The 27,592-nt window shown below is 42.9% G+C and overlaps 1 protein-coding gene and 1 long non-coding RNA gene across 3 annotated transcripts; one reads left to right on the top strand and one right to left on the bottom strand.

Annotated features, from left to right (window-relative positions):
* Positions 1-1,851: 1,851 nt before the first annotated feature.
* On the bottom strand, positions 1,852-3,514 carry LOC144215487 (uncharacterized). 2 transcript variants are annotated; one of them, XR_013330441.1, is made up of 3 exons: positions 3,044-3,514; positions 2,737-2,842; positions 1,852-2,658 (listed from the first exon to the last, which is right to left on the bottom strand). It is a non-coding gene; the product is annotated as an uncharacterized LOC144215487 (long non-coding RNA). The 2 variants fall into 2 exon arrangements; XR_013330440.1 differs by having other exon boundaries at positions 2,737-2,818; positions 3,044-3,513.
* LOC144215486 (transducin-like enhancer protein 1) lies at positions 3,121-27,581 on the top strand. Its single transcript, XM_077744456.1, has 21 exons — positions 3,121-3,233; positions 6,007-6,972; positions 7,739-7,839; positions 9,230-9,293; positions 10,562-10,606; positions 16,141-16,203; positions 16,298-16,402; positions 18,931-19,144; positions 19,266-19,282; positions 21,231-21,344; positions 21,506-21,559; positions 21,757-21,906; positions 21,995-22,133; positions 22,580-22,782; positions 23,663-23,739; positions 23,846-24,095; positions 24,457-24,704; positions 25,100-25,247; positions 25,372-25,522; positions 25,832-25,908; positions 26,111-27,581. The coding sequence occupies exons 2-21, from the start codon at positions 6,949-6,951 to the stop codon at positions 26,216-26,218; spliced, it is 2,352 nt and encodes a 783-aa protein (XP_077600582.1). The 5' UTR covers positions 3,121-3,233; positions 6,007-6,948; the 3' UTR covers positions 26,219-27,581.
* The last annotated feature ends 11 nt before the right edge of the window (positions 27,582-27,592 follow it).

A 27,592-nucleotide genomic window follows, 5' to 3' on the forward strand; every position in this document is an offset into this window, starting at 1 on the left:
CACACACATGTTTCCCATCGAGCTTTTTAATTTCCCTCCTTTTCCCCTCTTCCTCTTGGCTGTTTAAACAGCCGGCAAGCTGCCTCTAAAAGCCCTGATCTGTTTACACGATAGGCTGCCCGGTGCGAGGCTGTTTAATACACACTCATAAATTATACAAGAACTCTCAGCACGCTGGGATTGAATGAGCACTCCCGCCGCAACTATGACCCGCGCCAGAAAATCGGCTTTGCGTTGCTGCTGGATCTGTACCGACCTGAAACAATAGTCTGTTTTGCTGTTACTATATAAAAAAAAGAAAAATACAAAACTAACTTCATCATTTTTAACTAACATTTGAGTAGTTTATAACCAACGTTTTTAAGGCACCACATTTCTTGTGAAAAATGCCCACCTCGGGGTAACTGTAAACATTGACCCCAACTAACTTTGGGCCCCAGGCGGGGGACACCCTGATTTTGTGGCCAGCCAATCGCAGGACACAAGGAGACAGACAACCATTCACAGCCCCACTCATACCAAGAGGCAATTTAGAGTGTTCAACCAGTATACCATGTATGTTTTGGGGATGTAGGAGGAAGCCGGAGCACCCGGACAAAACCCACGCAAGCTCAGAACATTCAAATCTAGCCCCCGATCTCAAAACTGTGAGGCTGAGGCCCTAAAGTTGTCATAACTATACCTTTTGAATCAACCTCACCAAGCCTTATCTGTCCACCAAACAATCTTTTCTCAATTTTTTGTCGACATCTAAAGGATTTTTTTTAATATCTTACATGCTAACTGCTTAAATAACAACAGGTGAGGTTCTGCTTTCATGTGATGCAAACCACATGATATGTTTTTTCATCCACTGAAACGTATATGGTTCACATTACTTTCCGGTAAAATGTGCGCAAAATATCTGCAGTTTTGCAGTAGTCTTTGAAAGCCCTTTTTCTACCAGTGGTAAACGATTTGGTTTTGCTTCGCTCACATGGAAATAAGTGTAATAAAAGCATCACCCTTCATCAAATTCCTTGAAATTCTTTTAACACGCCTTCTCAGAGGGGATAAAATCCTGATGACATTCGTCACGGCCTTAGATAAGAAAAATAAAGTGTTTAGCCTGTTATTGAAGGTCACACTTTCCATAGTGTCCGTTCTGATAAGATCTGATGCAATTTACTATAGCGTAGGAGTTGGGGAAAATAACACATGGATTGTTCATTCATTCATTTTTCATGTCGCTTTTTCAAGAGTCACGAGATGCTGGAGACTGTTACAACTAGCTACGGGTGGTAGTTGGGTTACACTTGTAAACAGACGCTATCCGTCCCCCAGAACCTGGTTGGGACTCGAACCCGCATGCACCCATTACCCACAGTTAATTGGTTTCCAGTCAATTGCAAGGCACAATGAGATCAACCATTCCCACACACATACCTACAGACACCCAGGAGAGTTCAATCAGCAGAATATTCACATTTCTGAGCTGGAGAGAGGTTGAACCCTTGATCTCAAAACCGTGTGGTGGACGTGTTAACCGCTCTCTCTCTCAACGGGCTGCAATATGCTTCATATCATTGCATCATAATCATTCACAGAATGAAAAATCAACCCGAACTTGTATATCTCGGAAAGGCACGAGGGGGTGGCTCCATCATGGCTGATTGGGGCATCTCGACATGGCCTACACAAACGCATTTTGGATTAATTTTTGCAAAAAAACGTGGCATGACAGGTGCCTGCCTATAATGCAAAGCTGAACTGCTGCGTGTCATTGGCATTATGTATGAGATTGTAGAGCATGAAGATGATGTCCTCTGTTGATCAACGTTGTACAGTGAATTGGACACGGACACAGACACAGACATGTGACATGGCCATTTACTGATTAGATAAAATGTAATGTGTGACAGAGCGTCTCACATGATAGTCGCTTCATAGATATCCTGTGAGAAAAGATCCTCGTCCAGCTCTGATGGCCAAATAGATTGACATTGCAGTGCAAAACAACAAAGGACTTGAGTAATAAACCAAGGAGGAAATAATTTCCAGTGTTACCTTGAATGTAATCAATAAAAAAGCTTGCAATGCTGTACAATTTCAGACGAGGGGGAAAAAAACAAGCATTGGAACACAAAGACGCATAAGGGTACGTGTTGCCAGAAACCTGAGATATTTTGATTGGATTGATGGGGTATGTTGATAAAATTTGGGTTGCTTTTTACAATTCAAGTTGATTTATTTTGAAAGTTTAACTTGTATAATAAAGTTCAGCTGTGCATTGCTTGCTTTTACACTGCCTGTACTTTATGCAAACAGAAAAGAACCGCACATTTAAGCACGAGTCGCAGATGTGGGTGGGGCTTAAGCAATTCAAATAGTCCCATTAAAAAACAAATACAAGAGCCATAGCATAACAAAAGCAAGACTTAGCCTCCATGCAAATCACTATCTGTTGATCCACACACACACACACACACACACACCAACACGCAGGCTCATGAACTTGAATACACTGGCACACACACATTTGCATAGAAGTTGACGCACAAACAGTGGGATCTCTCTGCAAAGCAGCTCGTTCAGTCATTATCCGTACGAGCCTCTTATGTCCACTCCAGGCTCGGTGAGCGGGTCAGCGGTAAAACAGACACTTGGTCTGCTCCTCCCCTGTAAAAACAAAGCACCCTGCCGTTTGTTTTTCAGCCCCGATAAATTACAACGAAATGGGGGGCATCATTTGCAAACCAAATGAGATTCGTATGGGTTCTTGTCCGCCATCCAAAGCAGGGGCTAATTGTGTGCTTCTCCCACTCCAAAACAAATGACTCTAAAAGCAGAGAGGGAGAGACTCCTGGAATGAATACAAGGGAGGGATGAGCTATTTGTTAAAGAAATTGTGCAAGCTTGCTAACTTCAGTGTAGTTACTGGAAACACGGTCTGCGATCAATGGTAGCCTTGAGCTAAGCCATTTGGCTTTTCTACCTAGGTAGCCTAGAGAGGAGCCATTTGAAAATAAATTTGGTAAATGAGCAATTACTGGCAAGTACTTACGGTTTCATTAGAGGGAAACGTCTATTATGCGAGACAGGCTTCAGGAAATGATGGGCCATCACTCAATCAAAGTCTTGACTTCATTCAAAGCCTTGAAATCAATCAATGCCATCAAAGCATTACAAGCTTTAGAACTACAATCTCTAGAGTCTCTTCCTTGTTGTGAGACTGGAACCCTTGCCCAGTTATGGTAAGACATTCCAGATGTACTTTCATTGTAGGTCACAGGTCACAAAGCTTAATGCCAAATTTGTCAGGTTTGGTTGCATTGTTGGTCAACAAGTGGATAGATCAACTTGTGTCTTTCTTCTTCTTTGTATCTATATATAGGGATCTCTAACAAAGCCCCTATTACTCTTTGGCTAAGCTTTTGTCATGGTGTCAAAGTACATACAGCACTATATGGTCAAGACTTTGATTGTGAGTAGGACTGAGAAATCAGTACTCACTCATTCTCTGTGTGTTCAAAGCAACTGAGGTCAGGCCCTTTCTTCTTCCCGTACTCGCGAATAGATTCAGTGGCTACTCTGGTTTCTTACCTTGTTCAGAAAGAATACGTAACATTCACTGAAGACATAGAAGTCCCATGTGATTGACAAACAGTCAATTCAAGGTGTACCCCACCTCTTGCCCAAAATCTAGTGGGATTAGCTCCAGATCACCAGTAAAGAGCAAGCTTGAATAGGAATGGATGGATTTCTGCATGAATCAACCTAAAACACCAGCTGAGCTCCCAGCTGTCAAATTTTCCATACGATGTTGCATTCTGTGTATTTGACTTATACTCAAGACAGATGGCTTGATTTGTCCATATTACGTGTTCACTTGTGGTATACTAAGATAAAAAAAAACTCCAGTTAAAAAGATAATGGTCTGTCCTGTAACTTTAGAATAAAAATTCTGTGTTCAATATATTATTCAATTATTACCAATAAAAGCCTGTCTTTTTCTTTTAGGGGAAAAATGGTAGTACATGTTTAACAGTTGAAATCCATTGCTCACCGACAATAACAATCTAATCACATCAACAATCTCTTTGAAAAGGGCCCAAATGTCACAAGTAAAAGCGGACCCCAGTTCTAACAATAAATTCCCACCCCAAAAATGACTGGTGGTAAGTGTAATTAACTCAGTTCAAAGGCGTTAACACATGGGAAAAGCAAGAAAACGGTCTTCCAAGTGCCTTCAAGTGAACAAATACATGCCTAAGCTCAAACAAAGAAAAGGACATCTTGGGAACTATCTGTAATTATTACACATAAGAGACTTGCTCACAACCGCCTGACCAATTTGACTCAGCCACTAGCCAAGACAGCAGCATAATAACACATTTTAAAAAAATGCTCCACCATCAGTTAGAAGTAGTGCATTAACAACAACTATCAAATGGACATTTAAGAGTCACTAGCCAAAATTGCAACTCTTGTACAAGTGTACAAAAAAAGATCTGATCATTTTTTTGTGTTTTTGGGGGCGGAGTTGTAAAATTAGAACTTATGTCTGGTATTTCCGTTGATTTCAAAGGCGAAATATATTTGACGTGCATGTTTTGAATTAGGTGGCCCGGTGGATCAGTGGTTAGGGTGTCAGACTCAGGGTTGTGGGGTCGAGGGTTTGATCCCGTGGAGTTAGCACGTGTACCCCGTGCTTATGTGGGTTTTCAGCTTGGATAGTCTCCAGCACCCCTTGTGACAATATATAATTCAGAACTGTTGTTTTGAATTATGAACATGACCACAGAACAAGATGAACTCTGAAATCGCAGCACAATTATATTGAAATAAATGAATGAAATTCTGCACGTTTCATTTAGTCTTAAACTTTAGCAAATAGTGACCAGGTGTCACATTACAACCATTTTGGGGACACCCCAAATGGAATCAAAGATTCACAGCTATGCACATTATTGCATTAGCTTCTTTTGCTGTTCACTGCTGTGTCCAACTAATACCACCCACTGCAAAACACCTGTGTGTGTGTGCATTTGTGTGTTGTGAGAGCTGTGTGCAAAAAGGTCACGCCTGGTTCCAGTCAGGAGTCTCTCATATGCACTGGATCAGCCGAGGTCAGGGGGCAAGAGGTCAAACACCTCTGAGCCAATCGCATCTCAGGGTCAGCCTAGAGGGCTTTTTTCCACACACCAAACGCTTAAATGGGATAAACGCATCCCTGCTTGCCCTTTTTTTACGACCGCCAAAGGCACCAATGGTGAACTGATTGGTTGTTTGTCACTTGCTGACCACTGACCAGCATAAGGCACACAAAACAACAACAAATAAATTGTAATGTTGTGATAAATGGATAAAATTGTGTGAAAAGAAGAAAAATGTGCAGAGATGAAATGATGTAAAAATAACTTGTCAAAAATAGTAAATGAAAGATTTTTTTCAGGTAAATCAAATTGTGAAAAAATAAGTATTACCAGAAAAACATGCAAAATTGCAAAATTAAGCTAAGAAAGATGACATTACATAGAGGATATACGCCATCAAACAACGTTATTTTTAGAACAACGCATAGCGCGGCACAGTGACATGTGGTTAGGGTGACCACTTCACAGTTATAGGATCGAGAGTTCTTCCTGTGTGGAGTTTGCATGTTCTCTCGGTGCCTGCGTGGGTTTTCTCACGGTACTCTGCCTTCCTCATGCACGATAGGCTGAGTGACTATTCCAAATTGTCCATAAGTGTGAGTATGTGTGAATGGTAGTTGTGAGCACTGCAAATGGCTGCAACCAGTTCCCCGGCCTCCTGCTGGGAGAGGCTCCAATACCCCTGTGACCCAAGTGAGCATAAGCGGTTCTGAAAAAAGAATGAGTAAATGATAACTGCATAGTCAAAGGGCAACAGATAGAGAAATAAAATAAATTTGATTTGTCTTGACAAAAGGTGCAATGAAGTCACAGTTTACTGTGCGTGCGGGTATGTATGTACTTTGTGTGTGTGTGTGTGTGTGTTTGGCAGATGACTTGGTCGAGCCACGTTACTTTGATTGACAGCCGCAACTTGCCCTCCCTCCGCACTCGCCTTCCCACTTGCCGAAGTGCCTACGCTCCGATTGGCCACCATCAGCGTAGCTCAACCAGGTCAACCTGCTTAAAAGGGCCAGTGTGCGGCTCATTCATTGGTCCGAGGCGCGGTCCGGCCTCGCTAACCCACGTGGAGCGGAGCCTCGGATTGGCTGGCGCTGGCACTCTGGGGGCGGTCCTCCAGTTTCGGTTAGCTTGGAGCGTGAAACCGCGTGAGAAAGTTGCCATTGAAGAGGGAAGTATAGTCGGACGGCGGACTACTGCTCCGGCCACCGCCGTTTTGGAAGTAGTTGTTATCCTAACTAACATCTTTCCTCCCCTTTTTTTGGCTTCCACTCCACTGTTATGTATCCACCAGCCATCGGGGAGGTTTATACATCAAATTCGCCATTTGGCGGACAGATCGAGTGAGTCAAGAGGGGGGACTCTCCAGTGCAATTAACTCGCGGAGGATTGTGCTGTGACGGACGGATACTTTCTTTCTCCCCCACCTTGCTTCCCCGTCTTGGAATACATCAGATCGGACAAAATCGACCAAAAAAAACGCGGTGACTACTCCTGGCTTTTCCATTGCTCACCTGGTTCTTTACTGCCTCGATCTTAATGAGCCGCTTCCCAGTACTTTGCTGCTTGATTTACGGCCCCTCTACCCGCGGGGGAGTGGGGGGCTAGAATACGGCCGGAAGAGGAGCGCGTTAAACGGCTGGCTTGGCTCCCAAGTGTCGGTCCTTGCGTGGAAAGGTCCACGCATGGCTTGGTGAAGCGGATCGGCACCTCTTCAGCACCGAACTCAGCCCCTATCCTAGTTTGGTGCCTCTCAAGGGGGGGATCGCGACGGAAGCGGGAGGACCCCCCTCCTCCTCGCCCGGAGATAACAATGTTCCCCCAGGGGCGGCACCCGGTAAGACCCCCGTAACCTCAAGCCCCCCTTGAGGCTTTTGCTGCTCATCACCTACCTGTAACATCCTGATATAGATGCCAACCATATTCTAATGAAGATTATTGATAATTAAACCAACTAATCCAACACTCATTGCAACCTCATAAGGATGAATAATTAAATATTTAATTGCATGTAAAGGCTTTTATGAATGTGTTAGGTTTCAACACAATTACTCCAACAACAAGCCACCTTTCCCATGCAGTGCTAATTGAAATGACAACCAGTGCAAAGTTGTCATACAAAAAAGAAAAACACATTCATGTGCTAAAGTTTTAATACTAATAGTTATCAAAGAACATATTTCATACGATAAAGTTCTATTTCTGCTTATTATCCAATGGAGTTAATTTATGGGTTTTTACAGGCTAGAGATTTGCATGTCTTTTGGTGTAAATAGTGATGTCCCAATTGAATCCTCAGTTTAGATATCAGTGCCCAATACACCTATTTTTGGAGTAAATGATTTTGTAACAAAATCAAATCTGATCCAGTAGTAGTGTCTTTTTAGTTCCATCAAGCTTTTCGACTGCAATAAATCAAACCACGAAGGATATGTGTGCTGAGTGGGACAATTTCTCTTTTAGAAACTAGTGATGGGAGCAGAGGGTTGACACCATTGCCATAGCTTTAAAAACATAACAGTGGTTATTAGTGTGAATTTGTACTGGATCCCATTAATATTTTTAGTCTGCAGTGTGGTGTTAATAATAATGTGTTTGTGTAGACTTCCCATCAGGCTCCCGGTCAGCCATTCAAGTTTACTATCCCAGAATCCCTGGATCGCATCAAGGAGGAATTCCAGTTCCTGCAGGCCCAGTACCACAGGTAGATAATACTCAAGCATTTGCTTTATTTTCAAATACCTGGCTGAATTGATGTTGTATAGCTTCGAAACCATGGTTAGATAAAAATTCTATAAAGGGGGCCCTACTTCACAGTTTTGAGGTCAGGGCTTCAAATTCCCGTGTGGAGATTGTATGGTCTATTTCAATTGAAGATAATCTATTATTTGAGTACTTAAAGTGGCATAGGTATACATGATTGTATTGTTTTAATTAAAAAATAATTTAAAAAAATACTGTATAAAAGCAATTTGTGTTGTGGAGATTGCAAAATAAAAAAACATAAAGGATATTTGATAGTTCAGGGTGCAAGTCATTTGTTACCCATAGTTATCTGGGAAAAGCCCCACCACCCCTGCCACTCCTGTGGTTCAGATGAATTCCTAATATAAAGTCTCTGTGGGCTGGATAAAAGACTTAAACAGGCTGTAAGCGGCCCGCGGGTCATACTTTTCTCAACCATAGTTTATTTCCAGAAAAGCCACAACCACATCTGTTAGCACAACAAACTAGCCTCAGACTCACCCATAAACATGGATCGGGGTCATGAGAGCGTGCAACACACTCAGGCATCCGGGCCTCTTTTTTTTCTTCCATTTCTTTTTGACACTGCGGTAGGTCTCAGTCACGGTGATGGCTGACGTGTGGGCTTCTGTAAATCACCCTTTATTCCCCCCCGTGACACGTGTGTTTCTTTGGGTTAACATATTTGTGTTTAGGTGGTTTTGATCGGTGAGATGTGCTGATGTGTAAATGCATACAAAGAGCCTACAGGTAAAAACACAGCAAATGTCAAGTCTCAGCAGGAAGAGTCATGTTTTCCATTTCAACGGAAGAAGCTAGGTTTCTCCCAGCAATTTGCAGACGCTTCAATCAGGGAGTTAACAAAAAGGGCGAGATTAGATGTTCGCATCCTTATGCTTATCTTATTGTCTATTGTTGGGGAAAACCAGAAGAGGAGCCACAAATTGCTTGTTTGACTTTGCAAACCCACCAAGGGATTGTGACTCTGTAGACACAACCACACATTTGTAGAGGACAAAAATAGGCAATTATATAGTGTAACCTCTAAAGCCAATCTCCTTCCGTTCCCTAACAGCTGCAGAAATTCCAAGTTTCTAATCAACTGGCTATTGGTGCATTTGCATAGATATGTGGGATGTGATTTGCGTAAAAAATGGGTTAGAGCAACTACAAAGAAATTATTAAAACTGGAGCAAAACCTGACTTTAACCTGGACATAAAGGTAGGGTGAATACTGTATGTGAAATGTTTACAAAAATGGATTAAATTGATTTTTGAGGCATGTACAAGAAAAATGTAAGAATCTCAAGATACCTTTCATGGCAACTTGTGATGTTTTTGTGTTTCAGTCTCAAGTTGGAATGTGAAAAGTTGGCTGGTGAAAAGACAGAGATGCAGAGACACTATGTCATGGTAAGACTCATTTACACTCTCTCTTTTGTTATTTCTCTCCAAAATGAGTGCCCTTGAGAAAGATGATGAGTCCTCATCAGGCTTGTGTGTCCTGATCTGACTTCTTTCCTGAAGCTAAGTATTTTTTTTATCTGTGTGTGTCAACAACAAAAAAGAGGAAGCAAACACTGTCATAAAGGCTTTCTCGGATAACGACAACTTATTGAAAGCGAAATGGCAGGCATTTTTAGAGTGCTGCTTTAAATAGTTTACAGTTGTCTTAACATGTCTCTGTCATGCTTGTGTTAAAAGGATAAAATCATGTTGTTGGCTTTACACTACATGAATATAGCCTGACTGGAATAAGCCTGTTTTGGCGTGCAAGTCCCATGCAGATCAGGCACTGGTCAAATTGCCGCTTTCACCTTTACAATGAAAGAGTGATACTGTTATTATTAATACTTTGAGACTATTATTCATGCTCCAAAATATGTCATGTTAAATTCAACTTGTGTAAACAGCATGCCGATGGCATGCATCACTAAAGTCTTTGTCTGAATCGCAGTCTGTCCTAAGTCCTTTAATAGCTCAACAGTAGCAATTGGATCTGCTGTAGTGATCCACTGTTTCCATTCACAGACAGAGCTCCACTTTGTTTCAGATTTAGAAAAGGCCAACTCTGATCTGGGTTAGAGTTTAATTTGTGTTGTGTTTCAGTGGAACACCTTAGCTGTGTTACACTGTAAACAAACAGTGAAGGACAGCCAACAGTTTCTTAAATGTTGTAGTTCTTTCTCGTTTCTTAGTTTTTACAGCTTTTCTATTTCTTTTTACTTTAATGCTTTCACGACCTTAACGACTCGACTCAACCCATCGCGTGAGAGAGGCAGTCATTCTTCTATTAGCTTAGTTTCTTAATGCGAGTCCTGGAGATTTTTTTGGAACCATTCAGGCCAGGAAGGCTATCGGTCCTGATGATCAGCTCCAGACTACTGATACACTGTGCAGATCATCTTGAAAGAGTGATTCTGCATATTTTCAATGTCAGCTAAAGTCTGCAATATGTCCCAGCCTTGTGTGGGCTTCCTGTGTGTGGTTCCAGTTTTATCTAGATTTACATTTTCTTTTCCTGTGTCTGTGCTTGCTACTGCTAATAACTGAATTTCACAAATACGGGATGAATAAAGGTTAATCTAATCTAAATCTTTACCAATTTTCATCATTAACAGTTCATTTTTTTGCAATATAACCAATGTGATTTCTGTTTTTTTTTTTTTTTTTTTTTGCAGTATTACGAGATGTCTTATGGCCTCAACATTGAAATGCACAAACAGGTAATGGTGCAGATAATCTTTATTGTTATTTCTAAGTTTGCCAAAGCATTTACTGTTTTCTTGTGTGTGTGTGTGTGTCTGTGTGTCTGTGTGTGTGTGTGTGTGTGTGTGTGTGTGTGTGTGTGTGTGTGTGTGTGTGTGTGTGTGTCGGGAGCGCTTGAATGTGTGTTTACCTTTGATCGATGGAGCTCTGTCTCCAATTCCCCGGTTAGGGTCGGCCGGCTGAGCCCGGAGGCAGGATGAATGGCTCTGTAGATTGATTGGTGCTGTCTAGGGGAGCGGCTTGCTTTATTACATTACAGGGGAGGGGTTTTGGTGGGCAGGGGTGGGGGGGTTAAATCGATCATCAGGCGAGTTAGAGATAGCCGAGCACTACGTTTTGCAGGCGAACAAGTGTGCTTTGACACAAACCTTGAGAAGGCAGATGCTCCATATCTACGTTTCATTGTGGGTATTAGTGTGCGGCCTAAAAGTTGTTGGGACAAATACAGGCATGAACAAAAGGCTTAACTGTGACGTATGCAGACACACTTGCGAAGAGGGGAGCAATAGTGCATATGGTTCCCCCGGTAGAGTGTTGTGAAGCCTGCTGCGTTTAGCAGTAATTACCCTGGCTATCGATTAGTCAGGCCTTAGGAAATTGGGAGGTGAATTGGTCAGGGGTGCTTCATTTAAGTGTTTTCTTCCTCTTGTCTCCTCCTCCATCCTCTTTAACCTCCTCACCTGCTTTTTCCCCAGCATTCTAACTTCTTGGCCACCTTTATGTGAGCCCATCCATGCACCAGACCCCACCACAGATGCACCACCATCTTTGTTTGTGGGTCTGGTTGCATTTTAAATCAATCTGTAACTTCATTTACAAGAAGATGCAGTTTTCCCCAATTGTATACACATGCTCAAACACACACATACACAGACACACACATCTCCAGGGGAGGTCATTAGCTTGGGGCTTTAGTTGTCACTGCAACAAGCTTCTGTAGGCAGGCAGTGTGGGGTTACAGACTAACAAAATAACCCCCGCTGTGTTTGAATGTGTGTGTGTGTTGTGGGTGCTGTATTGTTCCAATTATAGAATATACGTGCAATAATGTGTAACAGGATGTCAGTTCAGAGTTGGTGAATAATGCTGCTTTGTTGGTCAAATACAATTTCTTCATTGTCTCGTTTGGAAATTTGAATATTTGCCACCCTAGTGCTTGTCTTCCCACCTATGAATATCTGTTAAGGCACTGTTGTGATTCGGTGTGAATAAGTGCAAATGCTGGTTGTCCAATGCGATTCTGTAGTGACCATCCTAGGCTGTACCTTGCTCAAAACCAGCTCAATTACTAGCCGATGGGGACAAGGATGAGCGATAATGGATAGATTGCTGTTCCCGCATGAGATGCTGACATAGCGGTCTATATTTCACTCAGTTTTCCTTTCTTCCTAATTCAAAGGAATGGCAACCGTGACAGCTGAGCAGAATAAAGAAAGCTGTTTCCAAACATTGGGTCGATACAAGCTCAAGCAAAGGTTGAGACTTTTTTAATCAAATGCTTAACACAGTTCATCCTGTGAAATATTTCTGTACACGAGGGCACAGGTAACCTACTTTGTTTGAGAGTCATTAAGTTACAGTAAGTTAACCTGATAGTCTTTGGTGAGAGTATTCTCAGACAGCCTAATCAGGGGAGTTGTGATGCCAGGGTAATTATATGCCACAAGTTTCTGAGAATGGCCGTGTAGGTGGAGTCTCCCTATAATTAGCTCACTGTGAGCTTTCGAGACATGCTGCCAATTAGCCGAAAGGTTGCATCCCGAGGTCAGTAGCTTGCAAGCTGTTGCCCGTATATTGTTTATGACCTCTTTCATGCGGGACGTCTTCAAAACTGCTGTATTAGAACCAAAACAGGGATAGGGAAGATCGGATGTTGACATGAATGTGAGCTTTCACGCAGTAATCTGACATCCCTCAATCATCTAAGAATCAGGTGTGACATAAAGAACTTGTTTTGCAGCATCAACAAGGTGGTTATGGGCGTTTTCTGTTAACCCTGATACTCACTACAACACTGAAAAGGAAGTATTGTATGCCATATAATAGGGGCTTTTTATATTACAACCTCAGTGTTTGTGCTATTTATACCAGACGTGGTAATGTAAAAAAAAAAAAGGACAACTTTCAGATGTTTGTAAGTTGTCACTGATACCAACTGACCGGGTCGGGTTTAACTTTCCTCCCTCAGGGTCATTTTTTCAGAACAGCGTCATTCACAATTGCAGAACAAAAGAAAAAGACATTTATAAATTACTCTGTACAGAAGCTTTTTAAGTGGGGATAGTTTGGATAGTTTTGTAAATGCAAAAGTGGCAGCTATTTCAACAACAGCATTTATTTTAATTGATGTTGGCAGGTTGGTCCTGTTGCTAACTACATGAAAAGAGAGTTGGCAAACAAGCTTTTAATTCACCTTGATACGTCATAACTGGAAACTGAAAAGTTCTTTAAGAATATCAAGAGTGTGCAGAAAAAAATGTCCATTAATTGTCCAAAAATGAATCCCCGGGCAGTGCGTCCTCGGTTTTACAACAGTTGGAGATTGCAAAATTTTCCCGTTTTTTGTGTTTTCTTCACAAATTTTGGACTCCCTGTGGGGTGGCTTTTTGAGGTTTCCCACAATTAGAGAAGTGCAATTTGGGTACATACTCGGTTTCACATTAAGTTCTGGTCCTGTGGTTGTCAAATTTAATGTAGTTGGTCACTAATATTTGCTCACAATAATAGTTATGGATTATGTTAATATATATTATTATATAATGAAAATGATAAAATGTGGTGCCACTTGTACACTTTGCCATCACTGAAAAGTAGTTTTCTAATCCAGGGTACTTAGTGAGTCCACTTAAGTATGTTGACAACAACAATGGTGTGGCTCTAGTGCATTAAGCGTTGGTTTTTCTTTTTTTTTTTTCTTGCAGCTTCATGAAACACTGTGCGGTTTTGGGATTATGTCGAGAAAAAGGTGCCATGATCTTACAAAGGCCCTTAGTATTCCTTGTCACATTAGTTTATGATTCTTAGGTCTAGCGATGAGCCATCGCTGCATGTCACGACCCTGACGATTCCCTCTTCACCCCGACCTCCTTCATATCGCTTTGATTGGATGACATGTAATACGAGGCCACTTATCAGATTCGACGCTGCTAAGGGGATATCTGCTTTCAGGCGATTGTAGCCACCTCCGGGTGAAGGAGTGGGGGTAGAGGATCAGGACAGAGAGGGCGGATGTGTTGGCATGGATACTCGGAGCCCGACAAATGAAGTTAGGAGCTGATGAGATTATGTTTAAGTGCTGTTAGCCAGGGGTGTCCAAACTTTTTGCAAAGAGGGCCAGATTTGGTAAGGTGAAAATGTGTGCGGGCCGACTTTTAGCCTGACATTCTTTGAACCATTAACATTAAATGCAAATTAACTTTTGGGGATTTTTTTTAATTACAAATGGCATACTTTTACTTTTACATTTTTTTTACATTTAGGTTTTTACCGAAATCACAAACCACAAAAAATTAAGAAAACTATCAAGGAAATCTAAGTTCTTGTGAAACATCACATATTATTCACTATTATATGCTCACTGTAGGAACAGTGCTGAAAACAAAACAATTATCACTGCATATTCAAACTGTGATTTTGACCATCACAAAAAAAATAATGAACTGAGATTTAAGAATTTATTCAACTCAGAGGACTTAACAAATATCTTGCCTGCACTAATGTGAAGGGTGATACTGGGATCTTGACTGCAGTATGTAGTCCAGGTCTTCATCGCACGCTAACGAGAAAAAGTCAAACTCAGTTCCTTTTGCCTCTAACTGTCTCTTAATATCTAATGAAACGTCTTCAATTCTCCGTGCCACAGTATTACGAGCCAGGCAAATATTGGCAAACTCTTGCTTCTTCGCGGGACAAATTTTCTCAACCATTTTCATTACACAGTCTTTAATAAATTCACCGTCACTGAAAGGTTTGCAGTGCTTTGCAATTAGCGTTGCCACTTCGTAGCTTGCCTTTGTGGCATTTTCATTTGACTCACGGGCTCTTGTGAAAAAGCTTTGTTGTGCCGTTAAAACAGCTTCCAGTTGCTTCACTTTTTCACCGCGTTCGTTCCCAGTTAGCTTGTCGTAGCTAGCATGTTTCGTCTGGTAGTGCCTCTTAATGTTGAATTCCTTGAAAACAGCCACAGTCTCTTGGCAAATTAGGCAGACACAGTTGTTTCGTATTTCAGTGAAAAAATACTCAAATTTCCACTTGTCCTGGAAGCGGCGGCCCTCGCGGTCAACTTTCCTTTTTTTGTTTACATGTTAGAAATGGGCTGGGCTGAAACAATGACGCAAGGGTCACGGCGGCCAGAGTGCGGCCACAGGGCTACTGCCATCTTCTGGTGAAGTGAAAAATAGCTTTTTGTACACATTTATTTTATACTGTGGTCAACAGTGCTGGCGGGCCGTGTATTATTGATTTCATGATAGAGGCCGTGGGCCGGTAAAAATTTGTCCACGGGCCTTATTTGGCCCGCGGGCCGGACTTTGGACATGCCTGTAGCGAAAAGGGGACAAGAGCCAAATGGTTGGAGGGATGAAGGAGAAAAACAGTGATAAAACCCAAGTCGTCTCTTGATAATTGGAGAGGAAAGCTCTCTGCTTTGCGTTCTTTCAACACCTTGAATTTGCTGCATGAATATGGTCTGTTTGTTTTTTCTATCTCAGATGCATTAAAAAAGTAATTCATGAAAACAGAACATTAATATATTTTTTCATAGAAAAATCTTATTGGATATTTTGCCATGATGTTACTAATGATAGTTGAAATATACTATATTTTTTGAAACAGTAGCTTCTACTTCTCAATTTACAAAGTTTATTTAAATAGAATGGGTTTCATTATTTTTTATCTACAGTCATCACAAGTTCAGTGACAATCACCATTAAAATCAAAGCTAATTTCACTCCCTGTTTATTAGGGTGAATATTTTAAGTGTGAATGATTTATCGAGACTAGAGTTTTAGGAAATTTGCACCAAGGGGGTACTGCTAAGTACGTGCAAACATCTGACAATTAAAAAAATAATACATTTTAACTCTCTGTTTAATGGGGTGAGTATCTCATGTACATTTGATTTATTGAGCTTATATTTCTAGTAAAATAGTACCGGTGATGTAATGTTATATTTGTGCAATCAGTCCCTTAATTCCCAGCCACTGGCAATTCCACGGCTGGGTAAAATGGTTTGGTTGCGTCATGAAGGGAATCCAATTTGGCAAACACATCATTCGAATGACAGGGAAAAGTCAAAAGTTAAGTCTTTACTTCTTCTAGGGATTCTTCTCCCTGTAAACAAGCTGTGTAGTCAAATTGCATGTTAAACGTTACCAGTCTTTGATATGAAAGATTGAAGTCTTCCCCCGTGTTGTTGCTTTATTATTGTTGGCCAACAGCCATATCCTGATTATGTTATTAAAGTCTCATTGCGGCTCTTCCTTTCCCGCAGACCGAGATTGCCAAGAGACTCAACACCATCTGCGCTCAAGTCATCCCTTTCCTCTCGCAGGAGGTAACGGTGTCTCTCTTTTCTGTTTATCTATGCCCACACATCTGCTGTAACAGTCCTTGGAAATAAACATTGAGTGTTTTTATGCATTTTGCAGCATCAGCAGCAGGTGGTTCAAGCAGTGGAGCGGGCCAAGCAAGTGACCATGGCTGAGCTTAATGCTGTCATCGGGGTACGCGGACTGCCCGGCCTTCCACCTACGGTTCGTATCCATTTCTTTTAGGAATGTCTCCATTGCGTAATTTTGCATTAGAATCGAATCCGCCTCACCTGATTTTGACCAATCAGTTGTGTAGCACAAAATAAGGTTGGGAGTAAGATATTTAGAAGCATGTTTACAGCATTCTTATGTGACAAAAATCTAATGTTGAGTAAAAATTGTTTTTTCAACACAACAGGGTGGGAATGTTGTATGGTAAATTACACACACATGTCCTATTATTGGAGGATACCATACATGTCGTCAGTGTCCCATTTGCAATAACCTATGAAGGCATTCAAGTGGGTTTAAACAAAGAGAAAGTGGGAAAGGTGAAGCGATTCGAGGATTTACAGGTAGACTAGTGGAGTGTTGGAGGAGGTCGGTATGATTGGGTACCTACTAGACGCGGCGGTGGAGGCGAGGAGATGTTGACATTTAGGGAATTGTGGGAAAGGGCAGGTTGTCAAAGATTTAGCTGAGCAAGGGATTGGATTGGATACGTGTTTAGCTTTTTAGTTGTTGCCAACGGATAGGTGCCTGTGTGGGACGGGGGCAAAGGGGTGTAGACTGGGCATTTGCTCTCAGAGTTCTTAATTGGGGGACTTTGGTGTTTGTAAAAGGGGGGGTCTGGTGGGGTTAAGAGGGTTGTTCCCTTCATACTCCCCTTTTCCCCTTCTCCTCGACTCCCACGCCAGCCTGTCATTCACCCCGTTTCTGAGTTAAATATGTGTAATGAAGCGTATTGCCCCCCTCAACACACAAACACACACACATACGCGCACATGCACGTACACACACACACGTAGAGAGACATACGTGCATATGCTTACGCTAACATCCGATGACAAACCACCCTCCGCCACTACTTCCCCTCCATTTGCTCTCATCAGGGGTCCTATTTGTTTTTCTCCGTCACTGTGTTTTTGCATCTGTGTTTGTGCGTTTGTGAAAACGGGGGGAGGGAGGCGGGGGATGCGGTTACAGAGAGGGGTTGCATAGATGTGCGTCTTCCTTGTTTATCAAGATTGTGTGTGGACATTTGGCTGATCAACTGTGACGTCTGTGTGTGTGTGTGCATGTGCCTGGTTGTTTGGAAGGGGGTGTTGGCGTTTGCGTGGGTGGGGGTGGAGGCTAAAAGACCATTTAATTGTTTAGGGTACAGAATGGAGAAGTACAGCAGAGGTGGTGGTGGTGGTTGATTTAGTCAATTAGGTGAAATAAAAGTGGGTTTGACCTTCAGCTCTCCTTTCACCCCCGCGGAGCCACCTCCTGTGTCGTCCCCGAATCCCCAAACCCTTTATACTTTTCCTCCTCCTCCCGTGGCGAATGTGAGCTTGGATTCTCGCGGCTACTGTCTGAGGAGGCAATAATGATGTTTTGGAACACAAAGGAATTTCACGCTCAGACGAGCGCCTGATTTGGTGTGAAAGAGAGAACGGCGCTGCCAGCCAGCCTCCCCTCTTTCGCTCCCCTCCTTCCCCCGTCACTCCCTCACAAGACCTGACAGTGTAAGCAGCAGCTGCAACTCCCCCCGCTTCACCACCGCCACCTTTTCCCTCCTCCATCATTCCTTCCTTGCCCCCACCGCATCCTCCAGCTCACAGACTCTGATCCCAGCTGTCAGTATTGTTTAGTGTTTGACCCCAGAGGGATGACGAGTAGGAGGAGGAAGGGGGTTACTGGAGGGGGAGGGGGAGGAATGGGAGGGGGTAAAGGATATGTTCACCTCTTCGTCTACTGAAGCAGCTTGTTGGGATGCTATACATGAACATTTCAAATTTGTCCAGAGCTACAAATGTCTGTTGATTTGCTTCCACAACCCCCATTGTTTTTTTTTTTTCTTCTTTTTTTGGTGGTCTACCAATAAAACCTGAAATGCTATGTTCAGGAAAGGCAATGAGACCCTGGCAAATGTGTGAATTTGACAATTTCTCTCTTTATTACATGGTGTATTTAGGTAAAGCAGCACTGTTTCATGTTGGTTAACATGTCTGGCTCATAATCCTGAAATTTGCGGCACGGTATACTTGGTCCTGGCCTTCATGTGTAGAGTTTGCATATGTATCATTTTCCATGTAAAAGGCATTAGCACGGAATGAAGTGATTAAGTCAACCTGGCAATTTCCCACATATGGAGATCATTCCAGAGCCTGTGTGAAGTCCAACACCCCAACGCCGGCTTCCCATGTCCTTTTGTGTTAAACGCAGCAAGTACTTAATGTCAGACTAAAGGATTTTCTGATTATAGGTGCAGAGTCTCTATGGACCCTTTTCCATCGAGCAGTTATATGATATATATGTTGAGAATAAAGTATTCAAAGCAATACAACCGAGATTCGCACGTGTTTTCAACATCCACAAATATGTCGAGCCAAGATATTGAGCTGCCAGCGGTGGGTTCTTTTCTACACCGGTGGAGAAAAAATTGAGACAAAAGTTAACTGCTTTAGTACTCAGTTTAGCAGACAATTTTCCCGTGAATCACCATTTGTCACTCATGTTTTATTTTTGTCTGTCTCTGTTAATAGCAACATCTCCCGCACAACCACGGCGCCCCTGTGCCCCTTACACCTCACCCAGCTGGCCTGCACCCTTCACAGCTGGGCGGTTCGGCCAGCCTGCTGGCACTCTCGGGAGCCCTTGGTGCCATGCCTCCCCATCTGGCGGGCAAAGAAGCAGCTGATAAAAAACCACACCTTTCAGGGCCTGATTCGCACCCAGGAGGACCCGAGCACTTGAGAGGTTTTGAACTTCGTCTAATCTTTCAAAAATAATTGTGATTTCTTTTCAATGTCATTCATAATTATATTATTTCTTTTCTCTTTTTTATTACATCATGGCATGGCATTTTGGGACACAACAGATCGGGAACCAGGCACAGTAAGTAGTTAATGTTACTGGGTGAATCCGCATATGGTGCATGAAGTATTCATTTACTTTTTGAACTGCTTATCCTCACACGGGTCGTGGGGGGTGCTGGAGCCTATCCCAGCCGATTATGGGCAATTATGAGACTCCAAGAGATCGCACTGTACTTTTTCTCCACCGTTATCGTACGAATGAAACTTTCTAGCTAGAGAGCACCTGTTGCTCTTGAAGGTTTTTGACTCCTTCCACACCCTCTTTTCTATTTGTGGGATCAGTGATGCTCATCTCAACGGAACATTAAGCATGCCAATGGCACACAATTGTTTGAACTGTGTATTCCCACTTTTAACATAATCTGTGCCTAAACTTGACAGCCAAAATGCGTGTACACGTGTGAGCGTTTATGTATTCGCTTGGGGGGGGAGGAGGAGGGGTGTGGTGTAGTGAAGACCCTGTGGTTGCTTGCATGATTCTGCCCTAGAGCCGCTTTGAGCTCCTTTCTATGCCAAATGAGCCTTTTAGCACTCTTTCTCTGTCTCTCTCTCTCTCTCTCATGCGCACACTCAGCCAAGCTTGCATTGTTGTGCCTATTTAACACCTCAGTGAGCAGATTACTCCTGCCTCATAACCCACCCCCCTCCTCGCCCACTGCCCCCGATCCCGCGCTTAAAAGACTCTCATTGTGTTTAATATCGCCACCATTCAGAGGGTCGGTGGGGGATGTGGCGGGGTGTAGGTGCAGCAGTCATATGACACTTGAGTATGTGTGTGTGATCATGCTAAGGAAAAAGAAGAGAGGGGGTTGAATGCTTGTGTTTTGCGGGTCAGTGCCTTGAGTTCAGCCCACCAAGCCCCTTTATAAAGGTGTAGGCAGGAGGCGGAGAAGACTACAGGGTTCTGTGTTAGAATGCAGATTTTCCGCCCGTCAACCCCCTCCCCTTGGGTCTCTTGTCACCCTTTCTTCTTTTTCACATACGCACACCCTTCCTCCATCTTCTCTGTCCTATAATCTCCTCATCCACTCCCCCTGTTTTTTCTCACCCCCTTCTCCTCCTCTTCCTCTTTCATTTATCCCCCAACCCTGCACCCCCACCTTCTCCTCCTCATGTCAGCGATCCCACCCTGCTGCTTGATGTGTGCATGCGCATGTGTGTTTGTGTATGCTGGATGCACATTTCATTGACAAGCTGAGACTATAATGGACTCGACATGAAGCTTTAATCCATTAACAATAGGAACCGTTGGTCAGGAGGCAACGGTGGGTGGGGGTGGTGGTTTGGGGGTGCTTAGTGTGTGCTTTTGTGTGTGCGTGGAAATGTGTGCTTTGGGAACACACGAGCGTTATGCAAGCAATACACACATAGGCTTTCACAGTCAATTACCCATTGCACACACACACACACACACACACACACACACATCTGAACACACAGCCAGGAGAGCTAGTGTGGATAGATTTTAAGAGCCACTTAATATAATCATCAACTTCAGAGGTGTGTGTGTGAGTATGGAGGGGAGGCTGCTTAATTTGTACTCCTGTGAGCTCTTAACCTGTTTGCTCAAAAGTTTGAACTGTTTTTCTAACCTGTTCTACACACGAGCAAATTTGCGCTAGGCAAATGCAGTTTTTTTTCAATCTGTTGAGACAGATTTTAGTCAGAGAAATAATACCAATAATGGTAAAGAACTGGTCAAGTTTACAGGAACACTACAATTCACAGCCTAAAACAGTGGCACACTTGCTTGAATAGCGAGTTGTACTGTGCTTGAAAAAGATCTGCTCATGCCTGGTTTTGAGGGTAGGGGACATATGTTCTTTTCATTTAAAAAGTCCAGCCAGTCTTTGATTATCACTTTGAATATTCCGTCTACCATAAATAAAAAATGACTGTCTGGTGTATTCATAATGCTGAAAAAGGTCATGACTGCACTAAGCCCTGTTCTGTCTCCCACCTCCCAGAGTAACTCGCTGCTACCCGAAAGCCTCCGTAACTCAGACAAACGACGGAATGGACCTGACTTTTCAAATGACAACAAGAAGCGCAAAGTGGAAGACAAAGACTCCAGCCACTATGTAAGACATACTTGTTGTTTATAGGAAAAAAATGACATCGTTTTGTTCTTCTTTTGACAAGAGCCTATTGTGGAGAACTAATGCTTTACTTGAACTTAAATATCCACCGATTTCCCTTGGAGTCTCATGGTAAAGCACTAATTGATTTGTTATCTCTGCAGGATAGCGACGGGGAGAAAAGTGATGATAATTTAGTGGTGGATGTCTCAAACGAGGTCAGCACATTTCTACTACTCATTTTCATCAATCTCTTTCTTTCTTAATGGAGATTCTCATTACAAGGCTGCGTAGGCATGCTTGATTGAGGTTTATTATGCCATGTGGGACCTTTCCTTGAATGCTAACAGGTTTATAGCTGAATTTCTGTGCTCCGGTAATTAATTCGAGGGATGGTTACATATTTCTTGTGTAGGAGCAAGCCTCCCCCCGCAGCACACCCATACCATCCCCGAGAGAGAATGGCTTGGATAAAGCACGCCTCCTCAAAAAGGACCCCTCCAGTCCCGCTTCCACTGCATCGTCGGCTAGCTCTTCCTCCCTCAAATCCAAAGAAATGGCAATGGTTTGAATCTTGTCTTCATTCTTTGTTGGTCGGTTATCACAAACTGTGTAGGATAGCACATTTTATTTGTGTTTTGTCTGTGTGGCAGCGAGACAAAGCGGGCACCCCGGGGCTCAAGTCCAGCACACCCACGCCAAGAGGGGATTCCACCCCAGGACCAAGTGCCACACCTGGTGTACGGCCCAGCCTATCAAAACCACCCTCCATGGAGATCCCACACCCTCCTTGTATGTCTCCACTCGAGCTATTACCATACATTCTAGAGTATACGCATGTGAAAAAGGTTTATTTTCATTTCAATATAGTATACAATGTTTACCATAGTAAGTGTCATAACAGTCACTTATATCAAAGTCTGTAGTAGTTTATAGCTGACTCGTCATCCTTATTTGTTAATTAATACAATGAGATAGCTGGTAGTCTCTGCAATTGAGTCAATGAATACCCTAAAGTGGGGGGATGTGTTGCCTCATTAGTCATAAACATCAGTAGATGTGTGACTGTAATGGCACTAATAGAGTGGGCACTCTTCAAGGAATTTACTGAGCTTGAACTCTGTGATGAATATTCAGTACGCTGTAAATCCCCATGGATTTAGACCAGACATGTTTGATGCTTCATTATCTTACATTTAAAAGTTAAACTATCATCAAAACTTTGTGTCTCCTCACAGCTGCTGGTCTCAGGACTCCTCTTGCTGTGCCTGGCCCATACCCAGGCGCATTCAGCATGTTGCCCCATGCCGCAGGGATGAATGGCGAGCTCGCGGGGGCGGCCAGCGCTGCTGCCTATGCTGCTGGCCTGCACAACATTTCGCCTCAGATGAGTGCTGCTGCTGCCGCCGCCGCAGTGGCGGCCTACGGACGTTCGCCAATGGTGAGTGCTTGGAGTTTTGTCATATGCCATCACTTGCCTACACCAACGCCGTAGTAAATTTGTACAGTAATCATCATAAAAATTAGTTTTTAAAAGGATTTGCAGGCCATTAATGGAAAAAAAAACTTGCCGTATTGTGCATCTGAAAACTTACTTGGGACATGACTTCATGTATGACATGAGACATCATATTTATTGGCAGGCAAAGTGTTAGTCAAGTTGCTGTCAGTTCATAAGCAGCCGCTAACTGTTTTGATCAAGAGTGTAAAAACACAAAAGGAAATGGGAGTGGTGAGATTTGTTGCCTTTGCGGAAAACCAGAAAGACAACACGAATGAATTACTGTACGTGGTATTAATTAATTCATTTATTTAATCATCATTAATGCTTGTAAGGCATTTGCAATGCTGACTTGGTAACAGGTTACCAAGTGACATTATACATTGTCTTTACTTGTGCTTTAGGACAAGTTTGCGTTAGATTGTGAAATGAGGACTCCCCCTATTTGTTCAGTTAGCATGGGGTGGTGTGGGCAATTTCCCATCAAGCTCATCACTCACTGTTGTATTTGCCTAGTGTTCATTACGCTGTTTAAATAGGTTCAGTCAAGTGGTGCCTGTGTCTGAGCAACAGCTTGCTGTAACTCTGCATGTGTGTACTCAGCAGCTGTTTGTGTGTCAGGTTGGGAGGTGAGTGCGTATTGGGAAGGGACTGACAGCTTTTAGTGTCTGTGTGTTTACATACTCTTAAGCTTGTCATTCATTTTCAGATTGTGTGTGCTTGTTTACTTTTTGCACGCGAGATTTAGCAATTATGCGCCTAAGTACCTCTTGAATGTTTGCACTGTGCTCATCAAATGACTGAGCTGTCTCTCATCAAGGTCGGCTTTGATCCGCACCCTCACATGCGGGTTCCTGGAATGCCTCCCAGTCTGGCAGGAATCCCCGGTGGCAAACCGTAAGTGACTTTGCAGGAACTTGTTCGATTAGTGTGAACATGTAGTTTGTGCATCTCTGCTATTAAGAAGCATTCAACTTCTTATTCCTGCATTTTCTTCCCCCAGGGCCTATTCCTTCCATGTTGCGGCCGATGGACAAATGCAGCCAGTGCCATTTCCTCCAGATGCCCTGGTGGGCCCGGGTATCCCACGCCATGCCCGCCAGATCAACACGCTCAACCACGGCGAGGTAGTCTGCGCCGTTACCATCAGCAACCCCACACGGCACGTCTACACGGGTGGAAAGGGCTGCGTCAAGGTGTGGGACATCAGTCACCCTGGCAACAAGAGTCCTGTGTCGCAGCTTGACTGTTTGGTGAGTATAGCCCCATTATTATACACCCGCGACTATATGTGAGTTATACACAAAATTTCATACACAATTGTGTTTACATCCAAGTCAATAGTCCTATATACTCGCATGGATTTGGCTCTCATTAAAATTTGAATGTTGTGTATCTGGTAATATAAAGGATCATCGCCCTTTTTTGTTTATCTCGCATAAGTTGCTTTAGCAGTGGAATTTTTAAAGGACTCTAAAGAAGGATATCGTGTCTTTTATGGGGAATTGAGCTCCAACCAGGCTGCACAAATATTACCAGGCTCCACTAAGAGAGAGACAATCTTCAATTGCTTCAAATCAATGGAAGTAAACACTTTTTTTTATCTACCCGCAGAACCGAGACAACTACATCCGCTCCTGCCGCCTCCTCCCTGATGGACGCACGCTGATTGTGGGTGGCGAGGCGAGCACCCTTTCCATCTGGGATTTGGCCACGCCCACTCCCAGAATCAAGGCTGAGCTGACATCATCAGCGCCGGCCTGCTACGCTTTGGCCATCAGCCCGGATTCAAAGGTGTGCTTCTCATGCTGCAGTGATGGCAACATCGCTGTGTGGGATTTGCACAACCAGACACTGGTCAGGTAAGATGACGCTTAAACCTACCTAGACACGTATCCACATATACATACTTGGTTTGTTTCCATATATGAAAGTCTGAAATATGTTTAAGATAAGTGATGGAAAAAAAATTGTTGAGGTATAGAAGGGGACTTCTTTTCTCCTCCTAACACTTGATACTCACTCGTCCTTTTTATAACTGTGTTGCAAGTACCAATGCGTCAAAATCTGACATTATTGTGTGTTTTGAATTAAATGATGCTAGAATATAGTATTAAAGTATTTGCCACTAATGAGTTGCAAATTATTGTATTCAAATAGCCTGTTTAACAGAACATCCTAGATTTATTGAAATTGTGCTTATAGTATGCCTTGGCTATGAGTAGTGTATGTTCATGCTTGTATGCGTTCTCCACAGGCAGTTCCAGGGCCACACAGATGGAGCCAGCTGTATTGACATTTCCAATGATGGCACCAAACTGTGGACCGGAGGACTGGATAACACCGTCCGGTCCTGGGATCTGCGAGAGGGACGTCAATTGCAGCAGCACGACTTCACGTCGCAGGTGCACACGCGTTTGACTCTAAGACAGTCACGTGCACTCAAACATTTAAGAGCTTCCCCACCCTTGGCCATGGCCATCATTTCCATAGTCGTCCTTATTGCCAACTCCTCTCATCTCTTTCCAGATCTTTTCTCTTGGCTACTGTCCAACTGGGGAGTGGCTGGCAGTGGGCATGGAGAGCAGTAATGTAGAGGTCCTTCATGTGACCAAACCGGACAAATATCAGCTGCATCTGCATGAGAGTTGCGTGCTCTCCTTGCAGTTCGCTTATTGTGGTAAGTCAGCAACTGACGTTTGCTTATGCTGTATAGCTCAGTGTTTTCTACTCTTTCCACCTGGCTACAAACCTTGTCTTTTTATTTTTTAACAGAAGTATATATAAGAAAGTTTGGCATTTATCGAATCAATTGGATTCGGGTTGATAATGGAAGCCAAAATTGACTTGTAGTAAATGGTACTAATGTCATTGTTTATTTTGTTCCCACCTGAGTAAAAGGGTACAATTTCACCTACCATACAAAAACCATTGTGTTTGCGTATTTAAGGTAAGATTTTTAAACAAGGTTGCCATTATTGTTGTGCAGGTAAATGGTTCGTGAGCACTGGGAAAGACAACTTACTAAATGCATGGAGAACTCCTTATGGTGCCAGCATATTCCAGGTATGCAATGTTAATATTGGACCTAACTCATTACATGTAAAATGTCCATCCCAATATTGTACTTCAACCACCACCTCATAGGAAACCCCACCAGATTCCACCACTTGGAAGCCCGTGTTTAAGTGTTCCTTCCCTCCCTGTGCTTTTTTGCTCCCTTTCTTGTTTTTTTTTTAAACACTTTTTTTTTTTTAATCCTCCGCAGTCTAAAGAATCCTCTTCGGTACTCAGCTGTGACATATCTGCAGACGACAAGTACATCGTCACCGGTTCCGGAGATAAGAAGGCCACCGTCTATGAGGTCATATATTAACATGGCAAAGGAAGGCTCATTTGTACTTTGAAGCAAAAGAAGACAACAGCCATTTCTAGATCTTGAAATCACGTACTCACATTCATTGGTGCAACTTAGGAAAAGGACGAATGATCGGATACCGTTAGACATCTGTTTTGGAATGTCGCTTTTCTTTGGATCGCTTGATAGGCTATGGGACCAGGCAGTCTTAAAAGCCACTTAAGCCAACGAGGATCGATGAAAAACGTCAATAGAGGACAGAAGAAATGAAATGATGGATGTGAGCCAAGGAGAATGGTGTTGGACTTGGAGCCTTTTGCCTCTTTGCCCCGTGAATCTCGGCTGGCTGACACCCACGCCGTGTCATGGAGGTCTCAGCAGTCCTTCCAGCAAGTCCACCTACATATACGCACGCACACACATTGACATTCTCACGCATATGCATTCCCACCGTCAATTATCCTCGGGCATTCAACATTTCACCATCTAATAGGAGCGTCGGTAACTTTTTCCACTTTCTATGAAGTCCTCCAATGGCCAAACTGTTTTTTTTTTAAATTCAAAATAGCATGGGTCCGATATTATGAATATTTGTCAGGAGAGATCGTATAGTTTGGCAGCTACATCGATTTGTGGCCAGTACATACTCCCCCAGGCTAGAGATTCTTTGTTTACATCATGGCTCGGACTTTCCTGGAGGATTTTCGTCCTCCCAAATTCCAGAACCGTGCATACAACGTTGAAGTCTTCTGCGTTAGAATCTTGGTTCATGGCAATAGATTTTCTCTGGGTACTCGGGTCTCTCCTAAACTTAGTAGGTGAATGCAAATGCTTCTTGGGCATATTTTACCTGTCATCCAAAGCCACAAGCCCAATAGAAAATGGATAAATCAATTGCTTTTGAGGCTTATGAAAAGGTTCCCCTCCACGGATCTTTGACTATATTAAGGAGTTGAAATCCAACAAATCAAACCAAATACACACCCCTAATAGACACTTTATTTATATGCAGGACCTTACCTCAACAGCTATTTTTTTTTAAGGATGGTCATCTCAATTTCTTTCATGCATTGATAATACAGATAGAGGATAAAAATCTATCTTTTCCAGGCTGCCTCTCACCATTAAAGTAGTAATCGACAAGTCTTAGCAATCAGTGGACGATCGATTGTTGTGCATACACTGGGCGAACAAGTATCTGATCGTCCATTTTGCATCTCCGCGGAGAAAAAAAATGAGGCATATCAGTGTTGCTTACATCTGCGCATCATTTAAATCAAGATGATTTATGACTGTGCTTATGTTCTCTTATTTTAAATCTATTTTTGCCCATTGAATGTTTGTAAAAATGTACATAAATGTTTTTTTGGGGGTGGGGGTTGGGTTTGATTT

Source organism: Stigmatopora nigra, chromosome 22, assembly GCF_051989575.1.
Source record: "Stigmatopora nigra isolate UIUO_SnigA chromosome 22, RoL_Snig_1.1, whole genome shotgun sequence".
Lineage (NCBI taxonomy): Eukaryota > Metazoa > Chordata > Actinopteri > Syngnathiformes > Syngnathidae > Stigmatopora > Stigmatopora nigra.